Genomic DNA, 24,373 nt, shown 5'->3' with positions numbered 1-24,373 from the left:
TAAATCTCCCCTCTCCCAGGTTTCGAGTTTTCGGTTCAGAAAGACTTTCCCTACTCAGAGGAGTGTCTGTGTTTAAATGCAGCTCGGGTTAGACAGCCTTAGCAGATAGTTTTCAAAACTGTATTAAGACTGCTCATCAGGATAACACATTAGAAGTGACACTCACCCCAACACATGCTCTTAAGTGACTACCATAGATTCTTCTTGGACCTGGGAGAGAAGAAGGAAGCCATGGCCCTTTGGTTTTAACAGAAGAAGCGAGGGCATTTCAATAGGTAGGAATGCACAGAAGACCATGGCCACATCTGGTTTGGATTCCCTTCACAATTGACTTCCGGAAAGATTGTGAGCTTCCTGTTCTCAGGATAGGGAAAGAATACATTTGGAAAATATTTAAATTAGGGTTTTATATTGTTTGTTTTGTTTTGTTTTCCAGCCTGCCCGCTGGTGCACAAGGATGGCATTGATCTTGCTGGTATGCATTATCAAATTTTTTCCAAATAGAAATATATTAAATAACTTCCATTTGGGGTCCAGATTTTGCCTTTGATTCTTACTAGGCTGATATTAAAAGGTAAAATCCTAACCTGCCTGCTTATTCTTTCTTCTTTCTCTCTCTCTTTGGGCATTTTTTAGGGTTTAAGATGATGGAAATGTTTGGTCTGGTTGAGAAGGATTTTTCATCGGTGGAAGGGGTTTCTATGGAGCCTGGAACCTTCAATGTGTACCCTTGTTACCGACTGCACCAAGACGCCCTGGTTTCCCAGCCAACCAAGTATGTTTCCACTGTAAGATATTAACACCAGTCGTGAAAAAATAAAACCAATCATTTATTTATTATACCTCAATGTGAAAATGATGTCACCTTATGATATGCTGTAATAGGTCCTGGTCGGGTTTTCTATAATATTTAGAACAGATGATGTTTAGGTTTCTGTGTTTAAAAACATTAGACTCACATATAATGCTGGTTGAACTTTAGTATCTGTTGATCTAAGGAAAATATGTAAAGGTAGTTGATACTTACACAGCAAATATTCACAAATTTAGTCACGTGACAACTATTATGGGGCTCCCACCAAATGTGAAGTGCTATATTGATTGTTCAAGGGAAATTTTTTTTTTAATATAAAGGACTTTCTTTTTTTTTAAGGTTTTATTTAATTTTTAGAGAGAGGAAAAGGGAAGGAGAAAGTGAGGGAGAGAAACATCAATGTGTGGTTACCTCTTGCAAATCCCCAATTGGGGACCCAGCCTACAACCCAGGCATGTGCCCTGACTGGGAATCAAACTGGAGACCCTTTGGTTTGCAGGCAGGCTCCACTGAGCCACACAAGCCAGGGCAGAAGGGGAAATTTTAAAAGTATGTAATTGATCTACGTAATTGTTAGAGAGATCAGGTAGTACAGCAGGTTGGGTTCTCCAGGATGCAGATTCAGAGGTAAAGATTAGTTGTGTGGGGAAGTCGAGGGTGTGTTCTTGTGGAAGGCGTCAGAAGGAAGTCGAATAGGGCAGAGGAGAGAAATCAGGAGTGAAGCAGTCTCAGTAAAAGCCTCAGCTGACTCATCCACGCAAGTCCCCCAAAATGGAACTATCTTCAATGCACGTGAGGCTCTGATCCTTGTATCTCCTCAAAAACCAGCCATGAAAAAGAGAAACCATTAAAAAGAGGGCATGACCTTGGGAGAGGCCTCTTTCTTCACCTGAGGTAGTTCTTGCAGGCAGCTGATGTCTGAGCACTGACTACAGACATGACCGTGACCACAGCGGGAGGGAGGACAGTCTTCGTCCTTAAAGGCGGATCTGCATGGTGTCATCATGGCACATAGCAGAGACAGGAACGTAACTGACTCCCACATGGAGCAGAAAGTGACAACATCTTAAGTGAAGTTTTACAAAAGGACTATAGATATATGTGACTATTAATACTAAAGCTTTTGAAAATACTTAAATATTCCATAAGAAGTGACCTGTTAGATGAATAATGCAGTAGCCACACAAGAGAAGGTTGTGCAGACATTAAATATCATGCTTTTAGAAATATTTAGAAAATATGAACTGTGTCATAAATGGTGCTAAGAAAAAGGTGCACAATTATGTAAATTGGATAAATACAGACATTTAAAAACTAGAGGGAAATGAACTATATCAAAAACAGTGATCACCTCTGGAAGAGTTAATGGTGATCTGTCCTTTTCTATTTTTCCACATCTTGTGTAATGAAAGTGTATTTGCTTTTTAAATTATACTTTTATTTATATCAGATAAATAGTCTTTTGAAAAGAAAAACAATTAAATATTTTCTTTCCATTTTCAGGCACTTGCATCCAGAAGGATTGCCTTCTGATTATACAATCAGTTTTCTGTTCCGGATTCTTCCTGACACTCCGGAGGAGCCATTTGCTCTTTGGGAGATTTTAAATAAAAATTCGGACCCCTTAGTTGGAGTTATTTTAGATAGTAAGTATATTTCTGTATAGAACATTTGCACACATGTGTGTGAATGATATATGTGCCATGTCATCTTGCCTGTTTTGTGTGTATTGCAGAATAACTCACTGAAGCCTTGTTTGTAAATACAATGAATTATGTAACAGTTGATTCATTCATTTATTCATTCATTCAGTCAATATTCACTGAGTTGCTACTATGTGCCAGCACTAGGCTCTGGAGTACAGTAGTGAGCAGGTGAAAGAGACAAGTGCCAAGATAGAGGAGACTACTGCAGAGCAAGGTTGATGGGAGAAAGGGGAACCAGTCACTGATGAGACCAATGCATTTTTTTGCCTGAATATGATAGTTTGTAAGATGCCTGTTTCATACTTTAAAAAAATGTCAGATTGGCAGCAGTATATTTGGGAAGAATTCTGAGATGGAGAAATAAATTTGGAAGTCATGACTCTGTGATATATAAGCCATGGTCCCTGGTGATAGCTTCTGGAGAATGAGTCTAGAAAAAGAGGAATAGATTTGAAGACTGGGAAACTCCATTGTCTGGGTGTTGAAAAGTTGAGAAGGAACGAATGAAAGAGGCTTCTTAACCTCACACTCTTGGATATCACACATAATGATCACTTAAGAAGGCCATCAAGTTTTTGGTTAATGTCAATGAGTTTTCTAAAAAGGTGTTCAGTTTGGAATTGCAGTGAGAACAATAACCAAAATTTGGTGGCTACTGTTAAGTACTAACTCAAACATTTGGATAAGGAAAGTATTTTAGGTTTGTTTTCAACTAGTATTTGTAAAAGGACTTTTCAGTACATGGAAATGAATCAACAACTAAATATGATATTATGAAAGCATTTTGCATTGATATTAAATATAAGGGAAAGCTACAGATTAAAAAGGTATAAGACACTAACTCTATACACACCAAGAACTTGAAAACAATGAAGTCTCTCAGAATGATTAAGACTAGCTTTTCCTTTTGGAAGCAGAGTGAAGAATTAAATTGTAACTTGGGAATGAATTAGAAAAATATTTCAATTTCTATGTAATAAAATATTCCTTGTAACATGAAATACCGAAGATTAGGAAGGCTTTCGTTTGTTCGTAATGAAAGACATTGGAATATCACTCTTTTGGGGTGGTATAATTTGCATGTCCTGGGAAAGTTTGTTGCTGTAGTGGATTAATTAGGCAAAGAGTCTGGTTTCTGTTTCTTAAGATTTGATTAACTTCATACTCCCTTTTTTGTGTGCCTCTAATCCTAGCTTGAGACAACCTTCTTTCAAGAGGGTGATAGAGTCAGGACTGTAGGCAAGAAAGTATAGAAGAAGAACGTGTGCAGGAGTATTTACCTGGCCATCATTACCACATTAAGTCAGTTAGCCTGGCCAACTAAAAGCCTGGGCAACCCAAAGGCTGTAGATCCTTCCTTCCTTCCTTCCTTGTCACTCTGTTCTAAATGAGCTTCAAAACAATGGATGTATTACTTTCCATCTTGTGTTGAATTGTGGAAAATGATTTACTCATCTTTACTTTTTTTCTAAAATGTTTTGATTTTTCTTTGTTTGATTAGATGGTGGGAAGACCCTAACATATTTCAACTATGACTACAGTGGGGATTTTCAAACTGTTACTTTTGAAGGACCTGAAATTAGGAAAATTTTCTATGGAAGCTTTCACAAGGTAATGCCTTGTACATGCATGTTCTTTATTCTGTTCACTGTGGGCAAAGCAACACATAGATGTGAAAGCATGGATAGATGTGCTTTGGATCTCAGATTTCAACTGGAGAGAGAATTTCCTGCAGGGCTTGTTAACAACGCCTAGAGATTCTGATCTGGTGCCCTGAAATGAGCATTTTTTCAGCTGATACCCCAGGAGGTATGATAGAAGTGGTTGAGGTTCCCATGATGAGAAACAATTTAGTAGAGGGTACTGTATTATTAAGCAGGCATTATGGGTGATGAAGAAAGGACTGCTGGTCTACCTGTCTACACATGCAGATGAAAGCCACAATGAGCAGAACCACGTTAAAATGTAAAGAAAGATATAACTGACTGCACTGATTTTTTGGATACATATACAGACAACCCATCACTGCCCTCATGAAAGTGACCCCTAGGACAAATTTTGTAAAACCTGACTTCATTTGTGCTTCTTTTAATTTTTGGCATTTGTGCTAAGAGCTCTGTTCCTTAACATTTTACACCTCTGAAACACGTGGTTTTGGTGATCGTTGGAGTACACAGGCTTCCTTCCCACATATACTGTTTCCTTTGGGTTTGGCAAATAACCCTCCTGGTCTCTGGGTTGTTAGGCATGAGACACCAAGACTGTGGGGAGAGCAGAGCATTTACTGGGTGGTCTTGGCAAAGGCATCTTAACCCAGCCCTTCCTGGCCTGTCAGAGTGAAAAAAGGGATACAGTGCAGAAGTCATCTTGGCTCTGTCTCCTGACATTGAACTTGGTCAAACACACAACTTTGCTTTTTTCTGGGGTTTTTAATAACAAAATTGCATATGAACAATTGCATAACAAAAATCTCACTGTTTTGTGTAAGAAGAGTGGCATAAAAATATAATTTTTCCCTAGTTGAACAACACTATACAAAATATCATAAAAACACATGAGATGCCAGTGGAGATCAATTAGTTGATAGTTTAAAATGGTCCCATGAGCATTTCCTTGGAGTTATTGTCATTTCTCACCAAATTCTTCTTGACATGATTCTCTTCTTGTTTAGTCAGTGTCTGCTGCAAAGTAGTCAAGAAAAAATTATAGGGGAGGTGAAAAACATGTGATTTCGTGAGTATTAAGAAAATATTGCCATTTTTGCCTGTGGAACAGGCATGGACTTGTAATTCTCATTCCAAAGAATCTTTCATGTGTTATAGGTAAATTTTAGCTTTGCTTACCTTACCAGAAGAACTCAAAGACCTATAGGTAAGGTTCATTAAAAATTGGTTTTAAATGAATAAACCTTCAAGCTTTTGAAAGTTATGTGAAGCAAAATCTCCCTTCACTTTGCCAAGTCTTATTTTAATTTATTGACTTTAGAGAGAAAGAGGAGAGGAGAAAGGGAAGAAGAGCAAGAGAGAGGGAGAAGAGATGGATTTGTTGTCCCTGTTATTTATGGGGCAACTGCATATAAGCAGTGACCCTGCATATTCATTGGTCACTTCTTGTACGTGTCTTGACCAGAGTGCTAACCCACAACCTCGGATTATCAAGACCACACTATAACCAACTGACCTACCTTGTCAAGGACCACTTTGCTCAGTCTTTTTTAAGAAAGATTCTATTTATTTATTTTTTAGAGAGAAGGGAAGGGAGGGAGAAAAAGAGGGAGAGAAACATCAATGTGAGAGAGAAACGTTGTTCGGTAGCCTCTCGTACAAACCTAAACCAGGAGCTGAACCTGCAACCCCAGGCATGTGCTCTGAACAGGAATTGAACCAATCACTGGTCAGGGCTGCTAAGTCTTAATGAATTTAAACAGGCAAATAAAATAGGAAAGGTGTATCATGGAACCAGCTACTTTACTAATAGATCTATTAAAGGAAAATCTTTGTGCAAATTCAGTTTGTGCAGATCAAATTGGATTTGTTCATAAACTTATGTTGCAACTGAATAAGTGCTTTACCTTAATTTCTTATCGATTTTCACTTGGCTTTATTTTGTACACTTTGGATATGAAATATGGCCCCAACATCTCTTTCAAAAAGTTATTTTACTATATACTTGGATCTTTAAGTGCAATCAAAGTGGCAAAATATTTCTGAAAACTTCTCAATGTCTCTTTTTGTAAAACAAATTTCTTTTTAAATATGAATAATTTCCTTCACAAGTTAACTGTTCTTAAAGCATAAAAATTATGTACTAGGTTGTCTAGCACTCAACATGAAAATTTCCATAATTTATAATTATGAAAAATATTCCAAGGCTGAAAAACATATGAGTCAAACTGTATCTTTCTAAATGATTATAAAGGAGGAGTTAATATGAAACAAATAATCTACCCAAGCTGTTTGTCTGATAGATTATGATTAACTCCTTTTTAAATAAAAAAGAATTCTCAACAGCTTTCACTATTTATGTCATGCTGTGACTTAAATAAAATATGGAGTAAAATTGGTATAGTTTCATGCTTTCCATTTCTATGCAAGAAATAAACAATACCTTCCCTTATACAGCTATTTGTAATTTATTCTGGCTTTCATTTAATGTGCTGTCATTATTTTCCTATAAACTTCACTCTTTTAGCTCACTAGACAGTAGCCCATCACCGACAAGAAGTGCTCATGGGGCAGACATCATACATTTAAATGCATGTATCAGTACTGAAATTTCATGGCAGAACTTGCTCATACTGTGTCTCATTTAGTATGTACTTACCTTTGACCATCGCCTACATGATAATGCAGATTTCTACAAATCCTCACAAAGACTGCGTAGACTCCTAAATATATTACCACGGCCCTCCAGGCTCTAGAGGGTCCCGTTTCAGAAAATTGAATCGTACATTCAGCCAAAAGAGCTTCATTGAGGCCTGGAGTTCCTAGAAAGCATTCCTCATTCTCTTTTGCATTCCATATCTGTTCTCCTCACCTTCAATTAAATAAAATATTATCCAAGTGTGGTTTGCCAACTATGGTAATACCATAGATCATGTTTGTTGGTAAATCAACCAGCCTTTTTTAATACTTTTATATTTAATACTTTTAACATATGTTAAAAATACATTTTATGTTTACATTTATTTTTGTGTTTAGTTGATGTTTACATACTCATGCTTATTTTAACGTGCATTCAGAAAAGGCATAACTTTCACTGCTTTAGAGAAAAGCTAGATTCTTTAAAAATTGATTTATTTTGAAGTTATTTTGAAGAAAAGTATTAATTAAATAAAACAGAGAAAGTCTCTGACAGTCGTGGAAGTAATAAAAGTAGGAAACTTTCTCCTCTGGCAAAACACACAGGCAGTTCCTGCTCGTCTCTTCCATACTTTTTAGTGATGAGACATGCAATTATGTGCACTTGTTTGATATTCTTCTTATTTCTTACCTACTAAAACATATTGACTTTTATGCAGCTACACATAGTTGTCAACAAAACTTTGGCCAAAGTAGTTATTGACTGCAAGCAAGTGGGTGCGAAGGTGATCAATGAATCGGCTAACATCACGGTGGATGGGGTTGAAGTCCTCGGAAGGATGGTTAGGTCAAGAGGGCCAAATGGAAACTCCGCACCGGTAAGTAGGCAACCAGGTGAAGCAGTGTATTATTATAGAAGGCAGTCTTTAAGAAATATAGTGATTTATTACCCAGGGGAAGAGTTTGGTAGAGGGATAGATGGATGGAGGGATAAATACCCTTTATAAATAAACTAAAACATGTATAGTCAAAGCTCTTGGCAGTAAACTGCTATATTATACTCCAGGAATTAAGCTAGTTTAGTTTCTAAAGGTATTTTTAAATTCAAATAGTAAAATACTCATTATATGGTTTGTGGCATAAATGGTTTGTTAATAAGAATCAAAACTGTAAATGAACTTCATTTATATAAGCAAACATAGATTTATACAAAATATGTATTAGATATAGGAAATTTTCATAAGCCTCTTATTTGGGTTAGATTTGGGCTTTTTACAACTAGACTTTTGCTATTGGTAATATGAAGTTTACCCTTTAATTATATAGTTATTTAGATGATAAATCATTCTAAGATAATATATTTTTCATTATACAACATGGAACTGAAGCCTGGGAGACTTCCAACTGGCAAAGAAACCACATTCTCTTCACTCACCACCCACTAAAAAAGAACAGTGTGCACAAGCTGTTTCTGACACCATGTGGTCATAACTAATTAGCATTCTCTAATTTGAGTCATTTTACAATCAGAACCAATTAGCCTGGAGAATACTTTATTCTTTTAAATAACCCCAACTATTCTATATTTCTCTTATACGTCAAAGAAAAATAAAATTAATTATGAATTACTATTACCGTCTTGTGCAATACTTTCATAGGTCGGTAGAACTTGGCAGTTATATGAAACTTCAGAAAGATTTGGTGGTTCTCTAGTGCTATTTAAGCTAGAGAACCCTTTGTACAAATGAAATACTCTAGTTTGTCAAATAAATAAAGAAGTAAAGATGAAAACAGATCCATGCTGATTGAAGGGGAGAGGGGACATGGGGTAGTAGGTGTCCTACTGGCCATGGACCCTAAGGTGCCTATTGCAATCACACTACTTTGGTGAAACCCCTTCACTTTGCACACCTGCAGACAGCCCTAGAGTGGTAAAGGGGTTTGCTTTGGGATTCCGCTATTTTATGGCATTTCTCTTTGTGGTAATAATAGAAATAAAATCCTGGAGCGCATTGATACACACACGTGTATATGGTGGTGACATTGCTTAATAAAAGTATAAGTTCTAAGTGTACAATTAATTCTATGATACACCATTTGTGTGCTCATAACTGAAAGCCAAATCTTTCGTCCCCATCTGTTTGTCTCCCTTTACCCTTTACTACCTCCCCTCCCCCTTTCCTCTGGTCACCACCACACTGTTGTCCATGTCTAAGAGGGTTTTTTTGTTTGATTGTCTTGTTTATTCATTTGTTGCTTTCAGTTTTATCCCACATTTGAGTGAAGTCATATGGTTCTTGAATTTTCTGTCTGACTTATTTCACTTAGCACGAAGTTTGAGGTATTTTTAAAAGTAATTTTGTTCTATTTTGCTTTGGAGAACTGCGGATTAGATGCTTAGAAAGAGAGAATATAAGAGTTATAGAAGGCTCTCTTGTTTTCAGTTACAGTAAGAGACTTTTAAGAACGTTTACATGATACTGAGGAGTTATCTTCTCTTAATGTGTGGTAATTTATGCTGATTAAGAAGCACATCTTCTGCTTTGTGGAAGATACTGATATGATAGCACACTCCAGAATATAAAGACCTAGAATTAGCAAACAAGGAAATCTTGTATAAATGTATGTAGATAGAAGCAAGCTTGGATGGATAAGTAAATAGGCTGTAATTTAAGAAAGAGAAACAATTCTTGGTGTATGAGATTCCGGGCTCAGATCACTTACTAAATTATATTTTATTCTCTAAATAATGTGTTTAAAATCCCTGACACTTAATAGGCATTCAATGAAGGGCAGGTATTATTATGGAAGGATTTCAATAATACCTTCTCCATCTCACCTGTTCTAAACCTCCACTACTTGTTGAACACAATTATTTGTAGTCATATATTATTTTCTTTCTCTTTCATGTATTTTACCCCTCTAGCTAGAGGGTGAATCCCTCAAAATAGAAACCATGTCATGGTCTTCATTTACAACCACACCCTTCTATCTCCATCACATTATCTAATAAATCTTATAAGAACAAACTAAGTTCTCAAGAAATACTTGGTAGAAGTTAAATAGAATGTCATCTATTTGACTTGTATTATGACTTTTGTTAAAATGTTGTTTTGCATGTATTCTATTCATGTATGGTATTGACAACCATCCAGGAATTGTAGAAAAAACCCTCTCCTAATTTGTGTTTTACTATTGCAGTTTTATAACTACATTTATTTCAAATGCCGCTCTATGTAATGATGGTACTCTAAATATATGGCCAACTAAACATCAAAGAATTTATTTCTGAAAGCAGAATTTCCTGTAGGTTTCCATCCTACTGGCAATAAATCCTTAACTTTGTCCATGAAAGGAGAGCAATTACACAGAGCACCCTCTGTGGTAACTCCCAGACAGTAGTAGACAATGGGGAATTTATAGAAGTTAATGATTAAAAGAGTTCTTTGTAAGACTAGTAGGAAAAAAGTTGTGGCTTTTGTCAGATTCTAGAATTCTGCAAAGGATTACCAAATAGATTTGCAGCCTACTCACTTATTGAAGAATTTGGTTATGTCTGAATGGATATTAGATTAGATCTCAAGAATGTGATTGGAAACTCACTTGCTTTTCGGGATTATCACTTAACTGTTTTAGTACAGGGCAAGAGAGAAGCTTCAGGCTTTGATTTTCAATCGAGAAGTCACAGATTGCTAAAAGGAGAAGTCTTGATACGCATTTGTACTCCACTACCTAGCAAAAGGGAATGTGTAATGTGTAAGTTTTGGGTTACCACGGGAGAGTAATTATCATATCATTGAGATTAGTAATTTATAGGTCAGCCTTCCCTGGGCGAATTCAGCAGTGATTCAAAAAAAAAAAAAAAATGCCAGATGATGGAAAAAGTCTAAATATTCAGTCTTTAAACAAAATATATTTTTTGAACCAAAGGTGAGTGGAAGAGACTAACGGGTCTGGGGATACAGTACTACTGTATTGAAATCATCCACATTTACAATACAAACAACTTGTGTTCCTCAGCGCAATATTTTATAGGCAGCAAAAGTCCATAGAGAGACTAAACTAATGAACAGGCTTAACTCAGCCATCAAAACACATGTGGGAAGAAACTTAGCTGTTCTTTTTTTCCATCTTCCTTCTCCTAAAAAGTGTCTTCTACCTTTTCTGACACCTAATGAAATCATAACATTGCCAGTCAGAGATGATTCTGGAAAAGACTGGATCTTCTGGCATAGGATCTTGTTTCCTACTGTCTTTCTTCCACCTTTTAAAATAAAATGCTTATGTATTTATCCAATTGACATTTATTTAGTCCTGTGCTGTTAAGAGAAATACAAATTGTTATGCAATTTTTTAATGAATTTATTACTGACTTAAAGCTTTTTACTTAGGAATCAGTGGTAGACTAGTGAATGATCCTATAGAAATAAGTATTGTTAAATTACAGTAAAATGACTTTTCACAAGAATTATGCCTTTTAATCCAGGGGTGTCCACCCCACACAGCCTTCAGGCTGCATACAGTCCAGAATGGCTGTGAATGTGGCCCAACATAAAACTGTAAATTTACTTAAAACCTTTTTTTTTTGCTCATTGGTTTTCATTTGTGTTTATGTGCTTAATGTGTGGTCCAAGACAACTCTTCTTCCAGTGTGACCCAGAGCTGCCAAAAGATTGGACACCAATCCTTAAAATAATTATAGTAGCTAATATTATTGCATACCTACTACAGACAGAGCAGTGCATACTTCTCTGTGATTATCTTATTTAATTGCTTGGTATCCCTAGGAACAGATACTTAAATAAGCTCCACTTTATAGATGCAGAAACTGAGACTAGCAGTTAGGGAGGGCTCCCCTTTCTAAAAGTGAGGAGCATGAGATGGGACCATACCTAACTTGTATAAGGTTACCTGCCTTCTATTCTAAGTTCTTTTCTACTGGGTCAGACTGATTATTACAGAACTTGAGGGAGAGGAGGAAATCTGGGCTATACCAGTCATTACATGCCCTGTCTGTTCACTGACAAGTCCAAAGACTTAAATTACTTGAATGACAACCTTTAAAGTCCATGCAATCCAGAAGTTCTTCCCGAAGAATGTCTACTCCTAAATATCTTAATTACTACCAATAAGTACACCAGCTGTTAATTTCCATATCCTAATTTAATGAGGGCCATTATGGTTTTCCTTAAATTCAACAAACTGAGAATAAGTAAAAACACTATGTTGAATAGCTGACAAATGGCACGTTCTCAGTAAATCCTAGTTTTGAGACAGAATCAATAAAAGTTGAACTCCAATCAAGAGCAGAAGATGGGTTGGGTCCCTGGTAATCTCTCCCCAGTATTCTTGTGTCATGTCAAGCTTTCTAAATATTACTTTAAGTTCAAGTACAGCTTGACTTCCAATTATAAGCTTAGTTATGTGTTGCTAGAAACAGAAAACCAGAGGATAAAATCTGGTACTGAATGGAAAGTGGAGCCAGGGATACACTGTAATAGCCATCCACAGATCCCAATGACAGCTGCTGAGGAATATTTTAATCTTATTTTCATGCTAATATTTGACACCAAATGACTTGCCTTTTGTGCTACACCCACACGAAAATGTCCAGTAGTGAAAAGTGATCATTTGCGATTGGCTCAGTATTCCCTGGAAAGAGATTATAAAAAGTAGAAGTGGGAGGTTCTATGCCTTTACAGATATATATATATATATATATATATATATATATATATATATATATATATAATGTTTAGTTACTTTAAAAAAGAAGTTACAAAAGTAAAAGAGGGCTGCCTCTTGGCATCAGCTGCTTGAAGTATAATTTATGTTTAACCATCTTGTCTTGCATTTACAGGCAGTCAAATATAAGATCTTTCAATATGCCATTTCCTACTTAATTGGTACAAATATGTGTACCGTTGCTTTTGGAATAAAAGCCAGAGAGTTTTTTTTAAATCAATCTCCAGAAATGTGTCCTGGAAGAAAGTCCCTAAGTAAAGGCTGAGGAATCTAAACCATTACGAACACAAAACAATTATGAATCAATTTGTTGTGCTCATACAAAGAAAAAGGCTGCTGACTTCATTTAACTTGAAGGCAGCCCACAAGCATTCCTCAGATGATAGTATCGGCCTCATTCAGCACTTAGTAGGCATTCAACCCCTGGAATAAATAAAATGAACTCATAAGATGTCCAATCACTCAATAAGGCAGACGTTTAGCCGAAGGTGTAGATGTAGACATTATACTGTTATAGGTGATTAGATGGGGAGTGTTTATTTGAAAAGCGTCAAGAAAGCCTGGTGCCAGCTTGGGGCCAGTGAAAGGCCTGTGCTTAAATAAATCTTCCCAGTCACCAAAAGGTTTCTACACTGAGGACTCTGTTCAGAAATGGAAAATTTCTGAATGGATGAATGACTTCCAGATTTAGCTGATTCTATCTAATGCTGTTATAATGGGTCCCATTTCATAAATGTCCCCAGACAAATGGCACTGTAATGTTAGGCTTGGGTATCTGTATTTTAAATATTAGATCAAAATTTTATTCCTTGCAAAAGGAACCATAAGAAAATGAGATGAGCTGTTTAAATCCCAACCAGAGCTCAGCTTTCAGCCTTCTCATCCCAGGTATTAATCTATAGAATGGGGTTGCTACTACTATTATGATGCCTCATACTGATGTCCCAAAGATTAAATGATACAGGCAAAGTCCTTAGGATTGTGCCCGGCACATAGTAGGTTTTCACTAAATGTTTGCTGCTGTTGTTATTATTATTTGGCAAGTTTTTCCTTAACTAGAACATTAAATAGTTATGATTATGATAGAGACAAACAAGTATGCATGCCTGAATGGTTCAAGTCAGAATTAATTCAACAAGCCTTCATGAAACACCTACTGTGTGCTACATGTTGTGATAGAAGACACAACGATGAATAAATGGTTCTCTGTCCTTTGAGAGCTCACAGTCTAAGGAGGAGAAAATAAAAATAATTTGATTGTGTGGCGGGAGACAGGTTATGAAAGAGACACACGGAGAGTTGTGAGTCCCTTGGAGTAACCACACAGGGCAGTACTGGGGAGGTTTCAGCAGAGGCGCTGAGATTCTTTAGGTGGAGAGGCGCTGGGAAGCTGTGACTGATGAGGGAGTTTAGGTGGTAGGTGGAGTGACCAGAGACAAAATCGGAGACTGCTGTGTCTTCGAGGAGTTAATTTGTTTGATATTGTTGAATGGCTTTTTATGTTCAGTCAGGTCCCGTTATAAATGTATTGGTATTCTGTGATTGATGTATAGTATGAAATCATTGTAGTTACAAACACAAGGTATCTGTCTGTCTTTCATTAAATGGCAATTTCCGCTTTCCATTGTAGTTCCAGTTACAGATGTTTGATATCGTTTGCTCCACATCATGGGCCAATAAAGACAAATGCTGTGAACTACCGGGCCTGGTAAGCCATCTTCGGTCATTATTTGGTCTGTTCTTTACTGACATTTTCTAAAGTCATATTACATTTTCCCTGAAAAGGAAACGCTTTTGTAAAACTCATATTGGAGGTGGTTCATTGTGATGCTAGTGACAATTAGAAAGACACTAAGAAGGAGGTGCATCTGAAACCAGCAGGACACGTTGCCATCCTCCCTGGGACAGCATGGCACAGGTCCAGGTGTGCCCTGGACACGGTCCAGATGTTCCCAGACTTCCTGGTTCATGCAGCCTTTAGTGTTGGCATATTTCGTGGCATCTGTAAGCCAAAAGAAATACCTAACAATTACATCGCTAAAGTCATTAGGTCCAAACCTCTCCCTAAGTGTTTATGTCCTAATATCTCAGTGGCCATATGAAAACATTGAAAGAAAAAAAATGATCTATTTATTTTATTCTTAAGTAACCACAATTACTTAATCAGATGTGTGCGCCTATTGGGAGTGTACAGTTTCTTATATCTTGGAAAAGGAAACATCTCCATGCTCCCCCCTTTTTTGCATATTAGTTTTTCTCATGGTACTTGCTTTCTCTCATAGCAACTGCTGGAAAACCAGGTTTGCAAATATGTGACATCATCAAAAGACTTTCGAAATCTAATGTTGGAACTGTGAAATACTACAAGCTAGTCATTCATACAAACGCTCACGGGTGCCTAATGCTGCTGTTTCTCTTGAGTGTTTAGAACATTCACAGAGCCCTGTGAGTTAGTAATGCTGTCCCAGGGCATCTTGGTACAAGTTTCAGAATCGTAGTCATAAGTGATATAACTTATGGGATGGTACTTACAAAACACAATTTTTCATTATTATTGCCATGTATAATTTATAGGGATATATATATATATATACACACACACACACAGATTCATATCTTAAGATTCCCAAGGCCTGGGAGCTGAAATCGAAGACCCCGCCATGGTTGAACGGTAGTTATGTCTTAATAATTGAATGTGGAGCGTGGGAGGGAGAAGCTGTTATAAAATCTGGGAGTTTTGCCTTTTTAAGATCTTACAACATACCACATCATCTATCACAGGCAGTACAATCCTGGTGGCTTTGTTTGAGAAAAAAAATAATTTACTCTTTCTCCATCAAAATACATTTCTAAGTAGGCTCTGGGGTGGAATTAAATCAGAGGCGCTGATGTCATGCTCACATGCAGGTGGACTGGAAATTAGAAGGAAATGCTCAGAATCCTAAGGTGTATAACACAAAATGTTATGACCGCTTCTCCTAGGAAGAACTCAGGCCTTGTCAGAACTTTTCTTTCATTTCATGGTAGGAAGCCATGGATGGAGACTGTCAACAGCAATGGCAAAACCATTACCCAGGGTCTGGTCACAGGGGACCTGCTGTTAGCTTTATTGTGGGAATCTTTCGGGAGACTCAAGTTATATTTCCCTCCAGCTATCCAGATGTGTTAGCAAGGGGTTTTCTTGTAACAAGCTGACAGCTTCCATTATTGCCCAACATTTAGGAAAAAGTATGCACGGGATACACTGATCCTTTGCTCAACATTTTGGGGATTCTATTGTGAATATTTCAAAGACTGAGATTATTTTCCAATTGATGGTTTAATTATCATCTGTGCTCTATTCAGCTCCAACTTTCCCCCCAAGTTTTGAATAGTGAAGCTCATTTTCTGTCTCTCCTAAGGGACTGATTAAGTTGTATAGTTTCTTATCCCAGTGTCGACTTTTTTTTGGCCGCTATTCCAAATGGATATTCACAAATTATTCAGTTGCATTTCACAGGTGCTCTGTCTTCTCCACACTCCAGGAACTCAGCAGACAGACTCAGCCTGACATTCATAACGTTGCTTGTAGTATCACACGGCAATGGAGTCTTAGGAGAAGAAGTGTAACCTCCTCTCTCAAAGCTTTAGGTTAATGCTGTGATTTCTTTTTCAGCCACAGAATGTGAGCAGTAGCTGAAATTATTACAGGGACTTGATGATGTGTTTAAGCTCAGCTTTCATTTTGATTTGTTTGTTTGTTTTAGTACAGATGCAGTTGTTTTGGTTGACCATTTTTCAACAAGTTTTCTTTGAAATGGAAAAAAACGTTGTAACAAAGAAAGTTTGCAAGACCTTTAGTTCATAGAGTACAACTGCTCCAGCTGAATTAAATAGTAGGCAAGTTTTGTGGGGTTTTTTTTCACACCCACTTCTGCCTTTCTTCTTCTCCTGGATTCCCGAGCCAGTTTTAACAACCTCCTTTAATAATGATGATTATCAATGACTCACTAGACATCCATTCATTTTTCTTTAAAACAAAAAATTTTTGTGGTCAGGAGAAAATATTCTCTGCCTTTCTAGACTAATACTCACTTTGAGGCGTCCTAAATAAAAAAAATTTAGAGTTTATAAAACAACTTGTACAGAATATCTTGGTAACAATTATGCTATTTTTTTTCTTTTCAGAGGGATGAGGAGACCTGTCCAGACCTTCCCCATTCCTGCTCCTGTTCTGAAACCAGCAAAGGCGCCCTGGGACCAGCAGGCCCCCCAGTAAGTCTCACCTAGCTGGGCTTAAATGTCCTTTAATAACATTTATAATCACTACTTGTTGCGTGTCTAATATGTGCTCTCCACTGTGCTAAACAATCATTTAATCTTATGAGCAAACTGAAGCACAGAGATGTTGCTAAAGAACTTGCCTGAAGAGCACAGCTTGGAGGAGCAGCTCTTCAAACCCAGGTCCCGAGGCTCCTGGAGACGATGCCCTTAACCGCTCTGCACAGCAACCCCTCATGTTGCTGTATATGCCAAATCCTCCCTTCACACTCCTGTGGTTTATTCTCAGTGTGGCTGTTTCAAATATTGGCCTTCTGCTTGTACCTGTAGTATTTGCGTACCCTCTTCTTGCCCATTCTGTATCAAAATATACACGTGAAGGGAGGGTTTTGAAATTTTCAGGAAAAGTATCTCATCTGAGCATGAAGTTCTCCACTACTGACTGGAACTTTCTACAGACAAAAAAAGGGTGGGGGGAGGGAGGGAGAAGGAAAAAGGAGGAAGAGAGTGAAGAAGATTTTAAAAAAGAAAGCATGTTTTATAAAATATAAAATTACACTATCTCAGTCTTTGAAATTACCATGATAAATCTTTTTGCAATATGTTTCAATGTTCTCCGTATGTCTAACCTGCGAAATGGGTTAAACAAACCTATCAGGGAAGAAGGTGAAGGAAACAGGGAGAAGGCGCACCAGCAAACACAGAAACCCAGACCTTGCAGAGGAATACTCGATGCCCGACCAGCCTTTGTGCCTTGGCTTCCCAGAGGCGGCCCAGCACAGCTGGCCTGTGTTCAGGGGGTAACTAACCCAGGCCGACAGGTGGCTTGCAGCAGGAAACTTCACTGCAGGTTGGCACCACCGTCAACACAGCTGTCCTTTGTCTGTGGACCGTATTTCCTGGAGTGGACAAAAAAGAAGAGAGCCTACTGAATGCATCTGGAACACCCCGGCATTTCCCTTATCTTTGGCACATAAAACATTCTTTCAGGCAATGGACGTAGAACCCAAATACTTAAAAAAAAAAAAGACTCTTTATCCCAAAGAAGCAAATGTGGAGTAATGGTAAAAGTATCAAATTTAAATGATAAGATTAGGCCAGTCGTTGAGCCACTGTGAGCCTCCATGTCCCTGGAACCTCCATGTCACTCTGAGCCTCTATGTCACTGTGAGCCTCCATGTCACTGTGACCCTCCTTGTCCCTGGAACCTCCATGTCACTGTGAACTTCCATGTCACTGTGAGCCTCCATGTCACTGTGAACCTCCTTGTCCCTGGAACCTCCATGTCACTCTGAGCCTCCATGTCACTGTGAGCCTCTATGTCACTGTGAGCCTCCATGTCACTCTGAGCCTCCATGTCACTGTGAGCCTCCATGTCACTGTGAACCTCCTTGTCCCTGGAACCTCCATGTCACTGTGAACCTCTATGTCACTGTGAGCCTCCACGTCACTGTGAACCTCCTTGTCCCTGGAACCTCCGTGTCACTGTGAGCCTCTATGTCACTGTGAGCCTCCATGTCACTGTGAACCTCCTTGTCCCTGGAACCTCCATGTCACTCTGAGCCTCCATGTCACTGTGAGCCTCCATGTCACTGTGAACCTCCTTGTCCCTGGAACCTCCATGTCACTCTGAGCCTCCATGTCACTGTGAGCTTCCATGTCACTGTGAGCCTCCTTGTCCCTGGAACCTCCATGTCACTCTGAGCCTCCATGTCACTCTGAGCCTCCATGTCACTGTGAACCTCCTTGTCCCTGGAACCTCCATGTCACTCTGAGCCTCCATGTCACTCTGAGCCTCCATGTCACTCTGAGCCTCCATGTCCCTGGAACCTTATATGTAAAAGAGCACCCACTTCTTTAATGGCTATTGTAAGGAATATATATGATAATATGTGTATAAAAATTCTGAACCTTATAAAACTTTAATCAAATGTACAACTTGAGTTTAACCTGGGCATTGAAAACAAAGATTTATTTTCAACTGTGTGTAGATTACTTTTTTTTTTTTTACCCCAAGAGCATGTCTTTGAACTTTATCAAGGCTAATGCACATTGTTAAGTTTATTTGTTGTACCAGCTGTAAGGTATTCCACTATATAAACTATGTTTATTGACCCATTTCTGTGGAGTATTTCCCTACAATAATATTATTACAGTGAATATTCTTTGTACATCTCTTTGCAAACATAAGTGAATGTTCTTGCAATAATGCTTAGATTTTGTGGAGAATAGAAAATGCATCTTCAACTTCATGAAGAAACTCCCCAGTACTCCCTTGGGGTGACTGTCCCAATGTCCTCTTCCCCAAACTCTGCATGAGAGCTAGCTCCCACGCATCCCACCCCAACCATCTGATGTTGCCAAATAGGAGCGCCTTTGTTAATCTGATGATGGGAAGGCCCTGTGTCGTTGTTATTTTAAATATGACTGTCTTTCCCTGCTCGTGAGGTCGAGAAGTCTTTCACTTGTCTCTCAGCCATTTGGATTTTTTTCCTATATAGGTACCTATTTGTAAACTGTGCTAGGGTTTTGTTTAGCAGATTTTTTCCTCACTAATTTGTAAGTGGTTTTTTGTACACTGAACACTAACCCTTTTTTAACAATAATGTTCACAAATATCTTTTCCTGGTCCGTAGATTGTTTGATGTTGTGTATGGGAATTTATATTGTCTAGAAACTTTAATTCTAAAGTAGCCAAATTTAATATTTCTGACAGTTATTGCCTTTTATATTTTTATTTACCCCTTCTTTTAGCCATGATTAACTTAGAAGTGTCTTTTTAAATTTTCAATCATGTGCAATTTTTATCTTTTTCTTATTGACATTAATTTTATTGTATTTTATCATGGAATATAGTCTGTATAGTACCAGTGCTTTGACATTTGTTGATTCTTGATATTTGCTTTGTGGCCTTTGGTCAAATTTTACAGATTTTTCATGTAGGCTTTAGAAGGATACATGATCTCTAACTGTGAAGGTTAGCATTTTATTTTATTTTATTAATTATAGTTTATTGATTATGCTATTACAGTTGTCCCAATTTCTCTCCCTTTGCCCCCCAGAAGTTCAACATTTTAAATATAAAATCCAGTAAATGAAATTGGAAATTGCATTGTTAGAATCTTCATCTGTATTAATTCTTTATCTTTCCATTATGAGATAGATATTTAAAATCTTCCACTCTAATTGTTAAATTGTCAAATTCCATTTGTAATTCTGCATTATATATCCTAAGATGGTTATCATATGCAGAAAAATTAGAACAATTGTCTTCCCTGTGACTTGCTATGTCAACATTTCTTTCATATTATTTTTCTGATGTATATTTTCTTCTTTTAGTTTTAACCTTTCCAAGGTCTTTATATTTTGCTACACTGAACTGGTCATCAGCTCACATAGTAACATAAGACAGTAATAAACTTCCTATTTTGCTTAAAAATTTTAATATTGACCTCAGTTAAAACCTTTAGGCAAGTTCCCAAACTAAGTACAATTCTAGATTAACAATTATGTTTCTCTGAGCACTTTGTAGATACTATTACACCATTTTATAGCTTTTATTGTTGCCATTGAAAAGTCAGCTGTTGGTCAAACTGTCATTCTGTAAGAAATCATTTTTCTCTGGTTGCTTTCAAGATCCCTTTTTTTGATCTGAAGTTTCACTACAATATGTTTTGGTTTGGATTCTTGTTGTTTTTGCATTTTTGTATATTTGGGGCTTCATGAATTTGAACACCAATGTTCTCATTAAATTTGGAGTTTTCTTAGTCTCTACCTCTTTGAATATTGCCTCTCTCTTATCATCTCTATTGCGTTTTTCTGAAATTCCAGCCAGATGTACTTTATAACTTATAATTTTACTTTCATATCTTTTAACTTCTCTTACTTATTTTCTACTTTGCATCTCCAGGCTGAATTATGTGTAATTTCTTTAAATTTATATTCTGGTATATTCTATTTTTTAGCTATGTTTAATATACTAATTAACCTATTCATTGTGTTTCTGATTTTGATTATTATCTTTAGCATATCTAGCAGTTACATTTGGTTCCTTTTTAAAACTTCGAGTCACTTGTATAGTCTTCTCTTTCGGAACCCTCTCAAGGCTATTTTTCTTTATTATGTTAAATATGGTTTATGTTATTTATCTGATAATCTGATAATTTCAATATCTCTATAGCATATGTGGTTTTGACTGTACCATTTTTTTTCCTTCCGATTTTACCCATTCTGTCTTGTTTCCCTGTGTATTTTGTGAATTATTTTTGTGTGTATATTTGAGTTCACGTGACTTGAAACTTTATCTGTGGGACTATTTTGAGCCCGAGTTTGAACCACATTCCTCCAGAGAATATCTGTGCCTGCCTTTGCTCCCATCCCGAGTACACAACCAACTGAAAGCCATCTTAGGTTTAACTTTGCATTTCTTGTTTGATCCTCCTAAGCAGTGTGAATTCTAGTCCCTAGATTGTATAAGAATCAGCTACTGGGTAATGGTTCTTAGGAAAGGTAAGTTCCTATTTTTCCCATAGCTAAAGTGGAAACAACATTTTGGTCATCCACCTGCTAGGGGCCGTTCTTTTTCTAGCTCATTCAGAGTGCATTCTTTCAAGTTGTTCAACTTTAATGAAGGTTTCGTATCCTGCCCTCCCCCCACCTACCACAGACCCAAGTGCACTTTTCATTGCCTTGTGTGGGCTAAAAAATGCAGGCTTTGCAGTGAACCTCAACCGTCCTCACCTTCTTTCCCCCGGGCGGCCTCAGTGTGCATGCTGGCTGCTCTGGTTTTTTGTTCCTCCCTCATTCCTGGTACTTAAGGGTTCAGTTCTTAATTATGATGATGTTTATTTTATTTTAAACAACATTAATAAACTTTTTTAGCTGGAGGCTTTTCAAGTTTTTTCATTTGCAATACTGCTGGAACAAGTTATAAAATATTTACTTCCACATGACCTAAGAGTCAAACTTTGTAAGGAGAGGAAAGCAGCAGAGAAGTGAAGGAAAAGGGTTGAGCTCTGACTTGTTGAGAAAAAAAAAAAGTACAATGGAGAAGAGCTATTGAAATGTTAAACTATTTAAAGTATAATAAACAATTTAAGAAGTAATACCTCAAATAAAATGTACTACACCCTGCCCAATAATTAACATAGTTGTGATTATCTTCTCATTCAAGAATTTACACAGTAGTACTATGTGCCAACACAACTGTAAAGAGTCATAGAGAGACATGGGACAAAGAACCATGTTTCTTTTGCCTACCCTAACCCTTTCTTATTAAAAGATGGACTTTTACATCCACAAATATTTGTTGAATTCTTGTCATGTCCTCTGGGATGAGGGTCACGGATAAGTTGGAAAATAAGTTAGAAATGTAAAATGGTCCCTGGCTTTTAGACATGGTGCCTCTGGCCTGAATATCTATGAGTCATCTGGTCACAATCATTTAAAAATGTGCAAACAAAATTAAAGAGTTGGCCAGACTAGGTATATTGCTTGGGATGCATTGGGCTTGCTACAAGAAACAGAAAATTTCACACGAACACAGTGGTGTGATCCATTAGGGCATTCAGACATTCATTGTTTGCTCAACAAAAGACTTAGAGGTCCCTATTTCGTGAAGGAGCACAGTTGGTCTAGCTTCCCCCCTGGCTTTTCTTTGGCTTGTTGTTTCTTCATCAAAGCAGCTCAGGCTGGGTAATACGCCCATTCCTAGGTGCAGAGGGGGCTTGGAAAGCAAATCCCTATGATTTCCAGGCTTTACAGCAGGAGAAATAACATGGAAAGGAGTCAGCAAAGACTTTGGAGTCAGCCAACAATATATGCCACACTGGGGGAAGATATTTGCATTATTCATAACAGTTAAAGATGTACTATCAAAATGTATGAAGAATTTCTGCACATTAAAGAGTAAAATAGTAGAAAACTAACTAACTATATATATATGTAGTTGTATTGAGATAAAATGCAAATATATAAACATGAAAAGATGTGCAATCATAGTAGCATTAAGGGAAATAAAAATTAAACTAATAATAAGGTATTGCTTTTACTAATCAGGTTAGTAAAAATGTGAATTTTACAATATCAGATACTAAGGGTTAGAGAGGCAGGGACCCTGTTAAACTCTTGGCAGATGGCATAGCTTCTTTGGAGCACAATTTGAGAATGTATTTGCATATTTGTTAAATTTCATTTATTGTTCTACTTGTTGCTACCTTAAATGTTAACATTTTTACTTACATATTAACTTTTATATTTAAGATGTTTAAGGATGTTAACTGCATTATTGTTTCAACAGCAAAAAATTGTGGGAGAACATCCTTCATTTCCAACTGTGGAAGAATGGTTAAACTATTATGTATCCATGGTATGGACAGCTATATAAGACACCAAGAATAAGTCAGATCCCAATGTTATAGTATAGAAAATTTCTAGAACATTAAGTTAAAACTCATATAAAAAGTTTGATGTCACATATGCAATCTATATATATCAAAAATACCAAAAATGGTATAGGTAATGGTTTTTAAAAATACATATATACCCATGCATAAAATGAGTTATATAATTATATTCAAAAAGTCTCAAAGATTAGCTGATGCTGGGGGGAGAATGAAGTAAAATGGCTAAAAATAAGCTGGAAGAAACCTTAAAGATCTTCTGATCTAGTCTTTTTCCAAATGATGTGAGCCAGTGGTACCCATATGATTTTCAGTAGTCACAGACATACCAGGAAATAAATTGGAATCACATCATGAGAAAGACACTGCATTTTCAATAGTCTTTTAACCCTTCTGCTCAGGTGAAGGTGACTTTCTCAGCTTGGTGTCCATGTGACCATGCTGATATGTATTACCCTTTTTTAACAAAGAGCAAACCTGCAACTCAAAGCCTTCAATAGGAACACAATTTAGCTAAATTGAATAACATCATGTATATTATATCTTTAAGGTTTCCTTCTATTCTTAGCAAGTAATATTTTTTCCACTGTAGTGCTGGATTATTTGCTTTTAAAACTGATTTAAGTGAAATAGAGACTCAATTAGAAATATTCAAAGGTTATATATGCACACATGTATTTACCTGCATATATACAAGGATATATTTTTGCAAAGATATGCATACATATGTATTTATTTTATGTGTGTCCATGTACCTACATAAGAAAAAATGTTATTAAATAACTGCATGTGGTACATAAATATGACAAAAACCTTTATGGGGAATGCAAACAACTGAAGTTACAGAAAAAGTAATTAAGTAAGCTTTTTACAGTGTAAATACAGAGTTCTTATTATTCTTACATGCTTTTTAAAACTTAAATAAATAATTTAATCTCAAAGTTGTGGTATAAGGCATAAAGTTTTAGATTAGTGGTGTATTTTATCATTTGCTTCCATTAGTAGCAGTAATCCTAATATCACTAAATTTTAACTATCCCATAACTTTCTAAAATATAAAAGTATTTGGCATAGAAAGTTTGCTCAGATTATGAAATCATTAGCAGCAAGGCTGGTTCTGTCTGGGTGGCGACTTTCCAGCTAAGG

The 24,373-nt window shown here is 36.9% G+C and overlaps 1 protein-coding gene across 3 annotated transcripts in view; it reads left to right on the top strand.

Annotated features, from left to right (window-relative positions):
• The window catches only part of COL14A1 (collagen type XIV alpha 1 chain), a 194,873-nt gene that overhangs the window by 118,439 nt on the left and 52,061 nt on the right, over positions 1–24,373 (top strand). For all 3 annotated transcript variants that reach the window (XM_037166708.2, XM_037166707.2, XM_037166709.2), the window contains exons 30-36: positions 437–475; positions 637–775; positions 2,318–2,460; positions 4,022–4,131; positions 7,541–7,699; positions 14,197–14,274; positions 16,734–16,820. In XM_037166708.2, coding sequence (XP_037022603.2) covers positions 437–475; positions 637–775; positions 2,318–2,460; positions 4,022–4,131; positions 7,541–7,699; positions 14,197–14,274; positions 16,734–16,820 — 755 coding nt within the window. The remainder of the gene's footprint in view (positions 1–436; positions 476–636; positions 776–2,317; positions 2,461–4,021; positions 4,132–7,540; positions 7,700–14,196; positions 14,275–16,733; positions 16,821–24,373) is intronic.

This window comes from Artibeus jamaicensis, unplaced genomic scaffold (genome assembly GCF_021234435.1).
Source record: "Artibeus jamaicensis isolate MK-2021 breed Jamaican fruit bat unplaced genomic scaffold, CSHL_Jam_final scaffold_916, whole genome shotgun sequence".
Lineage (NCBI taxonomy): Eukaryota > Metazoa > Chordata > Mammalia > Chiroptera > Phyllostomidae > Artibeus > Artibeus jamaicensis.
This window is presented reverse-complemented; position numbering and strand designations above follow the sequence as displayed.